The sequence below is a fragment of the Rhamphochromis sp. 'chilingali' genome (genome assembly GCF_963969265.1).
Source record: "Rhamphochromis sp. 'chilingali' genome assembly, chromosome: 11".
Taxonomy (NCBI): domain Eukaryota; kingdom Metazoa; phylum Chordata; class Actinopteri; order Cichliformes; family Cichlidae; genus Rhamphochromis; species Rhamphochromis sp. 'chilingali'.
In genome coordinates, this window is record NC_137938.1 from 1,242,575 (window position 1) to 1,259,744 (window position 17,170).

At 41.4% G+C, this 17,170-nt stretch overlaps 1 protein-coding gene across 1 annotated transcript in view; it reads left to right on the top strand.

Annotated features, from left to right (window-relative positions):
- Positions 1-17,170, top strand: part of grik2 (glutamate receptor, ionotropic, kainate 2) — a 346,902-nt gene that overhangs the window by 243,097 nt on the left and 86,635 nt on the right. The window contains exon 12 of the mRNA XM_080897244.1: positions 8,373-8,596. Coding sequence (XP_080753370.1) covers positions 8,373-8,596 — 224 coding nt within the window. The remainder of the gene's footprint in view (positions 1-8,372; positions 8,597-17,170) is intronic.

Genomic DNA, 17,170 nt, shown 5'->3' on the forward strand with positions numbered 1-17,170 from the left:
ATCCCAGAGCTCTACACAATATTGCAGAGGCCCACCCACCAACCCAGACATCAAACCACCAACCTTCTGATTAGTAGATGACCTGCTCTACCACCTGAGCTACAGCCACTCCAACAGTGATGGTCAGCCCTTGTCCTCAGACTCTGCTTCCTGTACAGAAGATGTTTCAGTGGGATGAATGAGGTCCTCAATATCTCCTTCCACTGCTCATCTACAGGTCTTTCTCAAAAAATTAGCATATTGTGATAAAGTGCATTATTTTCTGTAATGTACTGATAAACATTAGACTTTCATATATTTTAGATTCATTACACACAACTGAAGTAGTTCAAGCCTTTCATTGTTTTAATATTGATGATTTTGGCATACAGCTCATGAAAACCCAAAATCCCTATCTCAAAAAATTAGCATATCATGAAAAGGTTCTCTAAACGAGCTATTAACCTAACCATCTGAATCAACGAATTAACTCTAAACACCTGCAAAAGATTCCTGAGGCTTGTAAAAACTCCCAGCCTGGTTCATTACTCAAAACTGAGTAAGACTGCCGACCTGACTGCTGTCCAGAAGGCCATCATTGACACCCTCAAGCAAGAGGGTAAGACACAGAAAGAAATTGCTGTTCCTAGAGTGCTGTATCAAGGCACCTCAGTGGGAAGTCTGTGGGAAGGAAAAAGTGTGGCAGAAAAGGCTGCACAACGAGAAGAGGTGACCGGACCCTGAGGAAGATTGTGGAGAAGGACCGATTCCAGACCTTGGGGGACCTGCGGAAGCAGTGGACTGAGTCTGGAGTAGAAACATCCAGAGCCACCGTGTACAGGCGTGTGCAGGAAATGGGCTACAGGTGCCGCATTTGAACCAGAAACAGCGGCAGAAGCGCCTGACCTGGGCTACAGAGTAGCAGCGCTGGACTGTTGCTCAGTGGTCCAAAGTACTGTTTTCGGATGAAAGCAACTTTTGCATCTCATTCGGAAATCAAGGTGCCAGAGTCTGGAGGAAGACTGGGGAGAGGGAAATGCCAAAATGCCTGAAGTCCAGTGTCAAGTACCCACAGTCAGTGATGGTCTGGGTGCCATGTCAGCTGCTGGTGTTGGTCCACTGTGTTTTATCAAGGGCAGGGTCAATGCAGCTATCAGGAGATTTTGGAGCACTTCATGCTTCCATCTGCTGAAAAGCTTTATTGAGATGAAGATTTCATTTTTCAGCACGACCTGGCACCTGCTCACAGTGCCAGAACCCCTGGTAACTGGTTTACTGACCATGGTACTACTGTGCTCAATTGGCCTGCCAGCTCTCCTGACCTGAACCCCATAGAGAATCTGTGGGATATTGTGAAGAGAAAGTTGAGAGACGCAAGACCCAACACTCTGGATGAGCTTAAGGCCGCTATCGAAGCATCCTGGGCCTCCATAACACCTCAGCAGTGCCACAGGCTGGTTGCCTCCATGCCACGCTGCATTGAAGCAGTCATCTCTGCAAAAGGATTCCTGACCAAGTATTGAGTGCATAACTGAACATAATAATTTGAAGGTTGCCTTTTTTGTATTAAAACACTTTTCTTTTATTGGTTGGATGAAATATGCTAATCTTTTGAGATAGAGATTTTGGGTTTTCATGAGCTGTATGCCAAAACCATCAATATTAAAACAATGAAAGGCTTGAACTACTTCAGTTGTGTGTAATGAATCTAAAATATGTGAAAGTCTAATGTTTATCAGTACATTACAGGAAATAATGCACTTTATCACAATATGCTAATTTGTTGAGAAGGACATATATATCCTCAGCTGAAGTCAGCAGCGCCCCATCACTACTATACACAGTAAAAGTAGAGCGCTTGCCTGACGGTTGGCTAGAATCACTTTAAGGCAGACCAAAGGCATTGTTTGATGGCCTCACCGAGCTCCTCGCACACCCGAGATTTTACTTCTGCTACCACACAAACCACGAGCAATGCCTCCCACATGATAACCAAGCTGTAGTAGGACTTCTTCAGCTTGAAGGCTCCTTTATTCTCCAGTGCCCACTGTCTGGTTCATGGACTGACACCATGACAGGCATCAACCATCTTTGCGGCTGCATAATAGAATAGAATAGAATAGAATAATCCTGTAATTGTCCCACAAGGGGAAATTTGGTTGTAACAGCAGCCAAAAAGACACATATACAAACAAACAAACAGTACACAGGACACAGAACAGAAACATACACATTTTTTCTTACATATTTACATCAAGGACAGTGGTTACTATAAACAGAGTACTGTACAGTTATTAAATTAAATAAAATTAACTACAGATAAGAGGCAAACCCAGGTTGTAGTGCGAATCGGTTGGTTAAATTATTGCAGTTACAGCGCAGATGTAAACATCTGTGTTTGTTGGGAGCAGTTCTGATTGTACAGTCTGACAGCTGCAGGGAGGAAGGACCTGCGGAAACGCTCCTTCATGCATCGAGGACGCAGCAGTCTGTCACTGAAGCAGCTCTGCAGCAACATCTACATGCATGGGGTGGGAGACTCTGTCCATCAGAAATGTTATTTTGGCCACAGTCCTTCTGTCTCCCACCACCTGCACTGGGTCCAGGGTGCATCCCAGAACAGAGCTGGCCTTCCTGAGCAGCCTTAGCAATTGAGGTGCAGAACATGGTCCATTTGGATTCAGTGTCCCCATATGATGTGAAGGCATAGTGGCTCTACTCTGAGCCCCTCCCAAACTCCTCATCCCATGCTAAGGGAGAGCCCATCCACCCTTGAGAGAAAGCTTATTTTCACCCCTTGTATCTGTGATCTCATTCTTTTGCCTTTGAAAGAAGTTATAATATTGTTAATAACAAGATCATCCTGAACTTAATGGACTTATGGTGTTTATCAACAACGATCCTCCTTGCTCATAGGGGGTCATATGATTGTTGGGTTTTTCTCTGGATGTACTATTGTAGGGTCTACCTTACAATATAAAGTGCCTTTAGGCGACTGTTGTTGTGATTTGGGGCGGTATAAATAACACTGAAATGAATTAAATTGAATCTGAGAGACAGACGCCCTCCATACTTTTAAGATTAGTCTTAAAACTTTCCTTTTTGATAAAAACTTATAACGAGGGCTAAGCTCTCCCTTAATTATGCTGCCATTGGCTCTGGCTGCTGAGGGACTTCCCATAATTCACTGGACATTTCTTGTTGACTCTGTTGCATGTGATTAGAGTTTGTCTTCTCTCTGCCATAGTTTGTGTTTGGTTCTTTCTCTCTGTGTTTGTCTTCCCTCACGCCTCAACCTTAATGGCAAATAGCTGCCTCAGTCTCTTTGTGTTAAATGGGAATTTTCCCTTCCCACTGTTGCCAAGTGCTTGGGTATTGTGAGATTATTATTTTTTCATGACGTAATATTTTACTTTACAATGTAAAGTACCTTGAAGAAACAGTTGTTTTGAGCTGGTACTATAAATTTAAATTGAACTGACGTGGGCCAGATTGGATTGTAGTCAGTTAAATAGTCAGTTGACGTTTTTGACAATAATTCATTGATTAGCTAAAATAAGTGGTTTGTTGATAAGATAAAAACGAATTTATCAAATGTAGGACAAGTGCCATAGCCAATCACTACATTGGGTGTTGTCTTTGCTTTTGTGACTTCTTTAAACTGTGGAATTCGTTTCACAGCCAAATGCTGGAAATAAGTTTCACTGAAGTGAGGAGTATTACAGACTCACCAAGAAGGAAAGTGAAGAATGAAAACAGAAAGAGAACAACAAGCCCAATTTGACAGGACAGTGATGCAAGAAGAGCATAGATTCATCTGTGAGTTGTTTCCCCTATAGAGCTTATTAAAAACATACACACAACCACCCACAATCTGCTCACAGTGTAGAGCATTACACCTAACAAAATCCCAGTTAGGATGAGCTGCATGGGCAGAAAAATGGAAGAGGCTGCTTGCCCAATAGTCAATATCTGACCTCATTAGAAGCAGCACCCATAAGGGGTCGAGGCTCCTTTAACTTATTCACAGCTCTCCTCTCTCCTCTGTTCTGCTTCTCTTCTTGATCAGTGCAGTGCGAGATTGTCGTGACAGATATTTTCATGGTCAAAGGGCCCATTTCTCTGCAAGTTGTGAGTCTTGTGCAAGCTTGAGTTAGACAGAAAGTGACTGCAGTAGACAGGGTCTCAAAAGACCAGGAAGTGTACGCTGAGAGAGAAGCTTACTTGAGGATGACGTGCTAAATTGAGCTGAACAAAGTAGAAAAGTCCAGTCAAATGAATTGAGACAAACTACTGATTTGATGTTCTAAAGTTTTATATTTAGAAATAAGTAGAAAACTTGTGGTATTTCTAGAGAAAACTTAATCTTATTAGGAAATAGTAATAGGAAAACAACTGAAGGCTTTTCAGTGAGTTTTTTGGACATCCTGATAATAATGAATTACAGTCGTCCAGCCTGGAAGTAATAAATGCATGAACTAGTTTTTCAGCGTCACTCTGAGACAGGATATTTCTAACTTTAGAGATGTTGCACAAATGGAAGAAAGCAGTCTTACATATTTGTTTAATATGTGCATTGAAGGACATGTCCTGGTCAAAAATGACTCCAAGGTTCCTCACAGTGTTACTGGAGGCCAAGGTAATGCCATCCAGAGTAAGAATCTAGTTAGATACCATATTTCTAGGCTTTTCAGGGCCGAGTACAATAACCTCAGTTTGATCTGAATTAAGAAGCAGAAAGTGAGCGGCCATCCAGGACTGGATAAAGGATTTCCTGCCTGGATAAAGGATTTCCTCACAAACCGGCCCCAGACTGTAAGGCTCGGCCCTCATCTCTCCTCCACTCGCACACTGAGCACCGGCTCCCTGTGTGCTGAGCCCCCTCCTGTATTCTCTCTACACCCACGACTGCAGTTCGACCCACAACAACAATCTCATCATCAAGTTTGCTGATGACACCACGGTAGTCGGACTCATCTCAAAGGGAGACGAGGCAGACTACAGAGAGGAAGTCCTGAAGCTGGCAGCCTGGTGTTCAGAAAACAACCTGGCACTGAATACTAAGAAAACCAAAGAGCTCATTGTTGACTTGAGGAGACACAGCACTGGCGACCTGTAGCCCTGACCCCCATCGTAAGCAAATGCTTCGAGAAGCTGGTCAGGGACTTCATCTGCTCTGCACTACCCGACTCACTGGACCCTCTACAGTTCGCATACCGCCACAACAGGTCCACTGATGATGCCATAGCCCTGACACTACACACTGCCCTGTCACACCTGGAGAAGAGAGACACGTATGTGAGAATGCTGTTTGTAGATTACAGCTCAGCATTCAATACCATCGTTCCCTCGAAGCTGGACAGGAAACTGCAGGATCTAGGACTGAGCAGCTCCCTCTGCAGCTGGATCCTTAGCTTCCTGTCTGACAGACGCCAAGTGGTCAGACTGGGCAGCATCACCTCATCCCCCATCACACTGAACACTGGTGCTCCACAGGGGTGTGTACTGAGCCCTCTCCTGTACTCACTCTACACCTACGACTGCACAGCCACTAACAGCTCCAACATCATTGTGAAGTTTGCGGAGGTGCAGAGAAGTACACCCCCCCGTCACCATCAACGGCGCTGCTGTGAAGAGAGTGAGCAGCTTCCGGTTCCTTGGTGTACATCTGGCTGAGGATCTTACGTGGTCAGTACACACAAACAAAACAGTGAAGAAGGCCCAGCAGCGCCTCTTCTTTCTCAGGAGACTGAAAAGATTCGGCATGAGCCCCCGCATCCTCAGGACCTTCTATCACTGTGCCATTGAGAGCATCCTCACTGGATGCATCACCACCTGGTATGGCAACAGCACCGCCTACAACTGCAAAGCTCTCCAGCGAGTATTACATACATACATTATTATTATTATTACATTACATACATACATTATTATACATACATTACATACATACATTATTACATCCATACAATATTGATTGTAAATAAGGTTAGCACGTTGTTAAAGCAGGCCATACAAAAGGCGTCATACGTTATATAATGTGCATATATATATATATATATATATATATATATATATATATATATATATATATATATATATATATATATGACGCCTTTTGTATGGCCTGCTTTAACAACGTGCTAACCTTATTTACAATCAATATTGTATGGCTGTAATAATGTGCAGGGTGCAAGATGCTAGCAGGCAAGGCATACATGGAACGCCATAACCAAGTGGCCGGCATAGTGTACAGGAACATCTGTGCCGAGTATAACCTGGAAGTCCCGAGGTCAAAATGGGAGATGCCCCCAAGGGTGGTGGAGAATGACCGAGCTAAGATCCTGTGGGACTTCCAGATACAGACGGACAAAATGGTGGTGGCTAACCAACCGGACATAGTGGTGGTAGACAAACAGAAGAAGATGGCCGTAGTGATCGATGTAGCGGTTCCGAATGACAGCAATATCAGGAAGAAGGAACACGAGAAGCTGGAGAAATACCAAGGGCTCAGAGAAGAGCTCGAGAGGATGTGGAGGGTGAAGGTAACGGTGGTCCCCGTGGTAATCGGAGCACTAGGTGCGGTGACTCCCAAGCTAGGCGAGTGGCTCCAGCAGATCCCGGGAACAACATCGGAGATCTCTGTCCAGAAGAGCGCAGTCCTGGGAACAGCTAAGATACTGCGCAGGACCCTCAAGCTCCCAGGCCTCTGGTAGAGGACCCGAGCTTGAAGGATAAACCGCCCGCAGGGGCGTGCTGGGTGTTTTTTTTATATATGTGTGTGTGTGTGTGTTTTTCCCTATGTTAATACTGTCCATATGTACATAGCGCTGCAGAACTGTACCCCCCCCCCCCCCCCCCCCCCAGCATGTTTACACTGAGTAGGAGATGCTCTGTATCTCATTGTACAACTGTATAGTGACAATAAAGGCATTCTATTCTATTCTATTCTATTCTATTCTATTTATGTCTTTAAGACATTCCTGCAGTTTAACTAGTTGGTGTGTGTTATCTGGCTTCATGGACAGATAGAGCTGGGTGATCAGCATAGCAGTGTAAATGTATGCTATGTCTTCTAATGATGCTGCCTAAGGGAAGCATGTATAATGTAAACAGAATTGGTCCTAGCACTGAACCCTGTGGAACTCCATAATTAACCTCAGTGTGTTTTTATTTGTTGTTACCTGGCCCTTACTAAGAGATTCAGATTTTTCAGAATTTATCTGATGTAGCGCTTGGCTCAATAATTATTACAAAATAATTATTGTGTCATTTGAACATCCATGTAGATGCTGAAAATGAGAGCATCAACATGTCACTTCATCTGTTATTAAACTCAGTTGGCTTCCCTCAAAATGTGAAAGAACCCACCAAAATGCACAGAAAGTGGAGGCTACCTCATTTGAGTCAGCCAGCCGAGTCAAAAGCACAGAAAAGACGACGAGGGAAACAATATCAGCATCCTCCAATTGTAAAACCATTCCTTGTCGTCTTAAAGTTGCCCCTCGAGAGGATCTTTTGTTCATTTTTCACTTAATACGTGATTATTTCAGTATTTACTGATATCTCACTAATGTTTAATAGTGAGCAGTTTTTGATTGATTTGCAGTGAAACTTCAGGTACACAGAAACCATGGGACCAAAATATTCTCTAGAACATAACAGAGCCTCCGGTTTTGCTGTTTTGTTTGATTTTGTTTGTTGTTGTTTTTTAATAGTGTGATTGGATTCACAGATGCATGTTATCATAGACTTCCATCTATCAGCAGTGAGCTCAGTCTATTTATCCTTAAGTGGCAACCTTCATAATACAAAAAGGATATATCTTTGAGGAATGAGCTACTTGACCTTGCTGTGGATGTTTAGAATTTAGAGTCACAATGCAGCCTGAGATTTATGATCTGTCAACACCAACATAGCTTTCACCTAAGATGTAGTGGTGTGATTTTCCTATTTCTGTAGCACATTTGCTGTCTAAGAATGGTTTCCAAACAATGTAATATATGTAAACTTTGGAAACAAGCATTAATATTTTGATTTAAAAAATAAATCAATAATGATATTTTTATAAGCTAACATGTTGCAGCATCTTAACCAAGTGTCCTCACATCCGCAGCGTCTTTATTTTGTCTACACTGACACAGGAGGAAGCAGACAGAGGAAATAACTGAATGTTTTGATTTAGTTTCCAGAAAGCAAAAAGTGAATTTAATTATGGAGGTGTTCTTGATGGGTGGAAAGATAAAGAGGGTTTTAAATTTCTAGCTAAGTGCCTCAAGACAGACTCTGTAGTGTGTAAAGACCCTGTTTGCTTAATTTGATTGCCTCTACGTTCCTCCCGTACCCATAACTTATAGCCTATTCCTCTTTCCTTTTATGTTTCCTATTGACAGAAAGCTGATCTTGCAGTGGCTCCGCTCACCATCACATATGTGCGCGAGAAGGTTATCGACTTCTCCAAGCCCTTCATGACGCTGGGTATAAGTATACTGTACCGCAAGCCCAACGGGACCAACCCTGGGGTCTTCTCCTTCCTCAACCCCCTCTCGCCTGATATCTGGATGTATATTCTGCTGGCTTACTTGGGTGTCAGTTGTGTGCTGTTTGTCATAGCCAGGTAACATGTTACTAAAGTGATTCAAATGATTGTAGCTTCACACACAGTCACACACACAGTTAGCTACAACTGCTCAGTCATGTCCCACTAACGAGATCATGTCTGTAATTACAGAATGGAGAGCATGCAGTCACTTAGAAGGAGTGCTCACACTAATCAGTGGTCAAAGTTTGGACTTGACATCATTGCTGTGTAACGTGTTTAATACAGTTTAACCAGCAAGGATCATATCGATACTGGTACACGGGTACCACTGTTAGACATTTGTAACAAAATGTTTCCCCTCACACTGTCATTTAATGTGGCTGCTAGTCTATAAGTGGCCTGGATCTGCTCACACTGATGCCAGTACATAAGTTTCAAACACACACAGAACCACTTCAGAAAGGAAAGCTGTACGTTGATCAGCCTGTGTGCATGTGTCTGAGAGGGTGGCAAAGAGATTGTGCATTCATATATGTGCATATGTGTGATGTGTCGAGCTAGATGTGAAGGCTGCTGCCCTCTCCCACCTTTCCCTCACTCTCCCCAGTGTCTCGCAGATCATGTAGTATTTGCTTTTCTCTTAATTCCTTCACCTTGCTTCAAATGTGACAATTTCTTAGCTAGTTTTGTCTCATATTTTCCAGTTACAACCCATAACAGTTTCAGTCGAATCTGATGACAAGCTCATCTGTAGTTTCTCTGCTGCCTCTGCTCCATCGCTGAATATGTAAAAAGCAAGAACTAGTTTAATCTTTTCTAACCAGACAGAGATCCTAGGTGTTGTTCCTGAGATCCAGAGGAGCTGCTGGAGCCACTCACTCAGCTTGGGGGTCAATGAACCAACTGCTCCAATCACTTTTGCCTTCACCCTCCACATCTGCTGATGCTCTTTTCTCAGACCTTGGTACTTCTGGAGTTTCTTGTGCTCCTTTTTCCTGATGGTGCTCTCACTCGGTGCAGCTGCATGTATCACCACAGATGTGCTGGATTGTATCAGGGGCATCTCTGCACAGCCTCTTGCCTGGTGCAACACTTGGTAGACCCAAGCCTTTCTTGATCTTGTGCTTGTTCTGTGCTCATGGATGATCTTTGTTTCGGCCTTCTTCTTTCCACTTAGGGTACAGTGCCGAGGTACTGAATTTGGGGTGAAACCCTCTGTGCATGGTAAGGAGCTTCCTTGTCTTAGTGTCAGTGGCTTCTATCTCCTCTTTTGTCCATCTTATTATCCCAGGAGAATATCAGATAGCTGGCAGCCTGTAGGGGTTGATAGCCCAGATGTTGTTCTTCCCATTCAGCTGATTCCTCAGGCTTTCCTAGCAGCCTCTTCATGGAACTCATTTGCCTGTAGGATTCCTAGTTACTTGAAGCTGTCCTTGATATCTGCAATGTTACCTTCTGGTAGTGCAGTTCCCTCGGTTCTGACTACTTTCCTTCTCTTAGTTACCATCCGACTACATTTCTCCAAATGATATTCAGATTGTTCCATTCCGTAGTCGGTATCCGTAGCCACTCTTCTAAATTATCTCACTTCGGGGATTCAGGCCTATGCCGAACAGCTGTGGGGACAGAGCATCTCCAAAATACGACCTTGATGGTGACTTGTGCAGCTGGCTTGAAGTTGGCCTCCAGTGTTGTTATTGAACTTGCTGAACTATCAAACAGTTTTAGAACTTTTTGGATTGTTACAAATCCTGAAATCACATTTATGATACAGAATAATTTGTTAATTTGTGGATTTCTTTCGTAAAATAATCTTTTATAACTGAACACTTGAAAATTAAAATAAAATACAGTTCTGTACTGTGAAAGCCTGATGTGGACCCAGTGCAGGCTGCAGTCCTTTGGTCTCTTCTCCTTAGTGCTCTACTCGATGAATGTCTTAAAAATTGATTTTTTTGACTTGTGTTTTAAAGGAAGTTTATCTTTAACAATGCTGTGCAGCTCTACCTGATTTAGTAGCTGTAATTTAGACACACACGTAAGTAAGTAATAATGTCTGAGATACAAGCGACATATGATACTTATGCAGCAGGTAATTTAGATAATTTAGGACTACTTAACACAATAATACACACAGTGGGATCACAGACATATCGTTTTCAAATCCTTGTAATGTATTACTTAAATTCTTCTATTTTTGCATGACATAAACTGACAGTAGCTCAAATTTAAAGAAAGATTGGTCATGATATATTAAATTTGTGTTCCAACCCGATATCACGGCAAAGCGTGTATTAGACATGCTGGTGCACCATGCGGTCGTCAGCCTCTCTTATGCATGAAAAGGACACGCATGCTTAGGTTGCAGTAAGCTGTAGTACCAGCAGAGGGAGATATTTTATTTCAAGCCAACATGAAATAGTCATGGGAAATGTTTAAAGAGACTACTAACACATTTCTATCTAAATACACATCAGTGTCTTTACATGTAAATGTAGTGTGTATTTGTCTAAACAGATTCTTTCAAAGACTGAAGTTGGCCAGTGCTCTTTGAAGGTTCACCAGTTTGATCTGGTTGATTGTCCTCATGGTTGCTATTTGGAGCCCGGTGAAGTAAAAAGAGAAAGGGAAGTTTGTGTTAACTGTAAAACTTTTGGGAGACACACCAGCCTTCTTGCACCTTGTTCCAGGACCCAACAGTTTTACCGTTAATAAACGTGTTTTCCAATGTTACTGGCGTTATGATCACACAAGAGAATATAAAGCAGCAACTGTCATCTAAGTTGGCTCAGAATATGCACCTATCTGTATTTATTATTACAGTAAGCATGTGCTTGGTAAGTGTATAAATGTCCCCCTCACTTTATTCCGTCTTTTCTCCTGTGTACACAACTGCATGCTGGGCTACAGCTGCATGGTTTGGCTGTAGACTGTAGGACGTTCGAGTCTTACAAAACTTTGTGAAATGGGAAATTGACAAGAAATAATATGTAGAGTGAACAGAAAATTTTGGGAATGTGTCCCAATTATGTGATTTAAAAAAATATGTGTTTATTGAACACTATTAATTATTATGTTAGTTTATTGTAATCGATCAGCCACAACAGCATAATTGGTGAAAGGTAAATTAAAGTTCACCATCCATTTATTCAAAAATGAATAAATAAACAAATTCATTTCTCTTGACAAAACTAACCTTACCCAGCTAATATAACACACAATGGCTACAGACACCCCGTGGGGGAAGCATGGCCAGGTTAAGCTGGATAAGCTGCCAAGCAAAACTCTCCCTCCCTGTGCATCTCTGCTGCATCCTTCCTTATGCACTACCCCAGTAAAGAAAAGAGCAGAGAAGTCATAAACAGCAACAGATATGATATATCATTAGTCAGATACAGCACAATAAGAGAAGCTGGGTTGGACCTACACTGTGTCAGCTGAGCAACCAGAGAGGGCTGGCACTGAGATCAGCTGATCTGCCAGCGTCCTAGTTGGGTTCAACTGTGGGGTGTGCCTGAGTTCATGGCATCCCCAATACATGTAGTTTTAATGTTGTGGTTGATTGGTGAATATTTTGAATGTCTTCTCACCCACTTTCTGCTTTCTGTAGTATATAGTCATTTACATGAGTTTTGCTTCCTTTATTTGTTTTAGATTATTTCTTAATGTGATTTGTGTCTTTACATCAATTCAAATGAGGTAAGGATACTTTTTGGCTGCACCCCTTTCAGCGGTTAGTTTTTCACATTTGATTTGCCAGAGTTTTGTGCTGGAAGCTGTTATTGACTCAGTTCCTACGGGGGTAACCATACAAATGAGGTAAATGTCATTTACTTTAGATTCTTACCACACAATTTGAGAAGACGTGTCTTTCCAAAAAGATCCAGTTGATCTAAGTAGCTCACAGACTCATTCAAATAGGGAATAGTGAAAAGGGAAAAACCTATTGGAATTATATCCATAATATTGCCCTTACTGATGTTTTTAATTGGTACTATAAAAGTTATATTTGGTACTATAAAAAAAACTGAAACAAACAGAAATGTACATGTCACCTTTGTGTAGCTCATTCAACTCTCTGCGTTAGCTGTGGATTTTGATTGGAAATGTAAATCGACTGGTGCTCGTGGACATTTATCTGTTAAATGATGAGATGACACACATTTCAGTCAACACTGTAAAACACAGGGTCTTAACAGGCAAAATATTACAAGCAAGACCCACAGCTGAGTTTCATTGCGAATATATATTTGTGTGTGTATGTGTGCACACTTATACATCAAACCAAAGATCCGACTGTTACTTATACTTGTGGGGACCAACAGTTCCTTCCAGGCCCCACAAGTTTGGAGGCATCTCTGAGGCTCAAAATCTGGGTTTAGTGTCAGGTTATAATTAGTTTAGACTAAGGGTTCATGTTGATGGTTAGGGTAAGCAGCTAGGCAAAGCATCATGTCAACTGGATGTCCTCACTCAGATATAAAAAGCAAGTTGTGTGTGTGTGTGTGTGTGTGTGTGTGTGTGTGTGTGTGTGTGTGTGTGTGTGTGTGTGTGTGTGTGTGTGTGTGTGTGAGAGTGAGAGAGAGAGAGGAAGAGAGAGCCTACACATTACCAGTGTTGGGCAAGTTACTTTGAAAAAGTAATTAATTATAGTTACTAATTACTTCTTCAAAACAGTAACTGAGTTACAAGATTCTAAAAGTAATTAATTACTTGAAAAGTAACTATTGCGTTACTTAAACAAAAGGTTTAACCCTGGGGTCCAGGGTATAATCGGCCATTTTTGACCACTTCTGATGTTTCCTCTACATTTCACCTTTCACCTACATTTCCTTTGTCTTGTTTGGTTCATTCTTTTCAGCACAACCTCACGTGTCTGAATTTAGTCATGTTTTCATTTTGACAAACTGTATTAACACAACTGATCTAAAATCAGACAAAAAACATAAAATCAGAGTAGAAAGTTATATTTTTTACTGTAACAGCCACAAACATGTTTATTGAATCATATTTCATAACTTTAAATGTAAATATAAATTACAATTTTAAAATCATATTCACAAGTTTTACAACAAAATTACTTGCAGCCATTTATATTTTACCCTTTTTTTATAACCACTTCAAACTGTTTACAGAACAATCAGCTGTTCTTCAATAAGATGCCACACAAGTTATTTGTACCACTGCAAATATTTCTGTCCACTATAAAGGAAACATCACAGCCTGATACCTGCAGGTCTGACAGCAGCAGGTGTGTCACTCCTGTTTCTACCTGGAGACAGCAGTCGCCTCATTGTTCTGACACACGACACAGAACTATCCACAACACTACACACTAACTACACAAGACAGCACACTAACTACACAAGACAACACATTAACTACACAAGACAGCACACTAACTACCCAAGACAGCACATTAACTACAGAAGACAGCACATTAACTACAGAAGACAGCACATTAACTACACACTGCAAACACGCTAAACGTCACAAATCTCTCTCTCTCGCTCTCTCTCTTGCCGTCACTCCTAAATCTTCCCCCTCTTCCTAAACAACCAAATGTCATCATTTTTGATTGGTTGATGTGGTGCATTTTTCCACCAGAAAAGCAGCTGTTTTTAAATATATATATATATTTATTTTTTAATTTTTTGCTCATAAGCAGAGAGGTCTCGCTGCGCTGTCCTCAGACAGTAAACGTGACGAAACTATTTAGGAAAAACGCCGTATAAATTGTTTATCATGACTCTGGTTTTACTGGCCCATCAACACAGTTTATAAACTGGCACCTTGTTGCTTTGTCTTCAAGTGGTCATGTGATTGGCTGACCACGACTACTTTATTCTTCCTCAGTCAAACAGCAGCACTCATGCCATTGTTTTCCCCCCTTAGCTCCAGGTGTTGTGCCAAAAAGTGTTCGTCTGTCCGCGGGAGCGCAGCTGCTTAAAGCTGTAGCGCCCAGATTACTTACAGCTACTTCCTGCAGCTGATATACGATGCGGTAAACTGAACACAGCTTCAACCATCTGTTTGTTGAAACAATAGTAACGCGACCGCATTTTCTTGTTAGTAACAGTAATGGCATTGTAACGATAGGAATAGTAATTAGTTAGATTACTGGTTACTGAAAAAAGTAACGCCGTTGCTTGTAATGCTGTTATTCCCATCACTGCACATTACATATTTAATGTTGTATGCTTGTGTTTTATTCTGTGTATCACTGTTGGTCCAGTGGCTGAAGTATGAGTGCTACACTGCCAAACAGACAGTAATAGGACTGAAATTACAGTGGTAGAAGCAGAGCAGCTTTCTTTTCCAGCTGTAGGCTTAATTTACATGAATGCACAGCTGAACTATGACTGTGTTGTTCTGACACCTGCCCTGTTTCCTCCTGTTACATGTGTCAGTGTAACGGTACATTATCCCCTGTATGTTTGTCTTAATGACAGAAAAAGCCTTTCCACTGCTTCTGGTGCAGGTGATAAAACATATAGTACATCTCTTCCAAATCCCATCTGTTAGCCATTTGTTACATTTTGGAGAACAAAGTTGCCACATCCTCAGCATCCTGACCAAAATGTTTCCGCAGAACAATTACAAACAGAGACATAAAATCATGCGTCCATAATCTGTCCGTATTTTGCAGTATGTCTCTCATCTAAACTCTGTAACTATGACTCATGATTTGACTTCTAATTCTTGTCTGTATTTTCAAAAGTACAATATTTCTGCCTGTCATATCAAAGCATAATTGACTTTAGTCTTTTCATGATAACATTTATGGTAATATGTGCTCATATTAAAGTCACTCCTCAGCATCCCACAGTCCTATATGGATATTAGATTTAAATTAAAGTGACTAATAAGAAAAGTGAATTTTACCAGTCTTAAACTCTTAACATCCACCATGTAACCAACAGCATTCAGTATTCTGGTTTGCAGTCGAGCCTTCTTTTGTAAGTGTTCGTATCTGATTCATTCCTGATTTGTGAAAATGAAATAAAGTGAGGTGAACCAACAAACAGCACAGAATGTTAAACTAACAAAATAATTAGAAACCCAAAATACAGATGACTCACTTAGTATATAATTGTTCCTTTTGTGGTGAAGTACCCTCTAAGGCAGGGGTGTCGAACTCCAGGCCTCACGGCCGGTGTCCTGCAGGTTTTAGATCTCACCCTGGGTCATCACATCTGAATCAGATGATTAGTTCATTCCCAGGCCTCTGGAGCAGGACAATGACTGCAATGATGGGAACGACTCATTGCCAGTTATCGCAAATGCTTGATTGCAGTTCTTGCTGGCAAGGGAGGCACAACCAATTACAAGATTTATGAGGCAATTCGTTTATCACATGGAGCCAGGTAGACTTGAATAGCTTTTTTTCTCTTAGTAAATGAAATCATTTATTAAAACGTGTATTTCGTATTTACTCTTATTATCTTTGGCTAATGTTAAAATTTCTGTAATGATACGAAACATGGAAGTGTGAAAAGGAGGCACATATTTTTCCATAGCACTGTATCGAGAGTTTTTCTTTGCTGTCGGCCAATTTAGAATGAGTAATACCTTACCTTGTGTCTCTGTTTAAGGACAAATCCAGAGCACATGGAAAAATCCCTCATGACACAGACACAACAGTAAGACTGAAACTAAGGATTGTAGGGCAATAACAAGAGAGTTACATAATGGGTCAAATACTTTTAACCCACATAAATACTTTTCATTTTCATGGCGACTTACATAAATGATGAACTCTCAGTAACACCTGACATTAGTATGATCATACATTATCATTGGCATTTGTTGCAGAAAGAGCCTGATGATTACAGAAAGCAGAACATTGTTTCTGTGCCACTGATGAGCTCTCCTGTTTTGCTTCATGCTTCTGTGCTACCCTTGCTCAAAGAATAGATGACCTGAGATAATGTTAGGAAAATATAATCAGATCGAAGTGACAGCAAACCGTCTCTATAGTGAGGGACAAGTTAAGCTATGTAGCAGCAGCCTAACATGTCATTCACATAATAATGACAACTTTGCTTAACCATGCTCATTGTGAACTGTACCTGGCTGTTTGCAACATGACTGGAACAAATTCACTGAGAAACAGGCACAAGAGATTGGGTCACATTGTTGCATCCTCCAAGGTTGCAGTTTAGCTGAACTCAATTTGAATTGAAATTTTACAAGCCGGCAAATCTGGGGATCATAAGCTGAACAGCTGCTTTAATGCCGAGGATTGTTTTAAACCAAAAATCAGGGGCACATTCACAGATCCATACACAACACACATATGAAATCCAATACACAATATCCCTTCTAACTGTTATAGGATTGAAAAGGAACACTGCCACTAACCATAATATAATAGCAACAGAGATTGGTCAGTGTCAGTGTACGGTTATAATGCTGTCATCCAGCCAGTCTCTTCAGCGTATCCTTGTCATGGTTGCAGGGGGGCTGAAGCCTATCCCAGCTACCACAGGATGAGAGGCAGGGTGCACCCTGGACTAACACATAGACACAGACAACAATTCACACTCAGAGTCACACCTCCACCAATGCTGTTATTAACTCTGCATTATTAACTAATGCTGATAAAATGCTGTCATTTTATCAATAAAGCAACACGTCTTCATAACA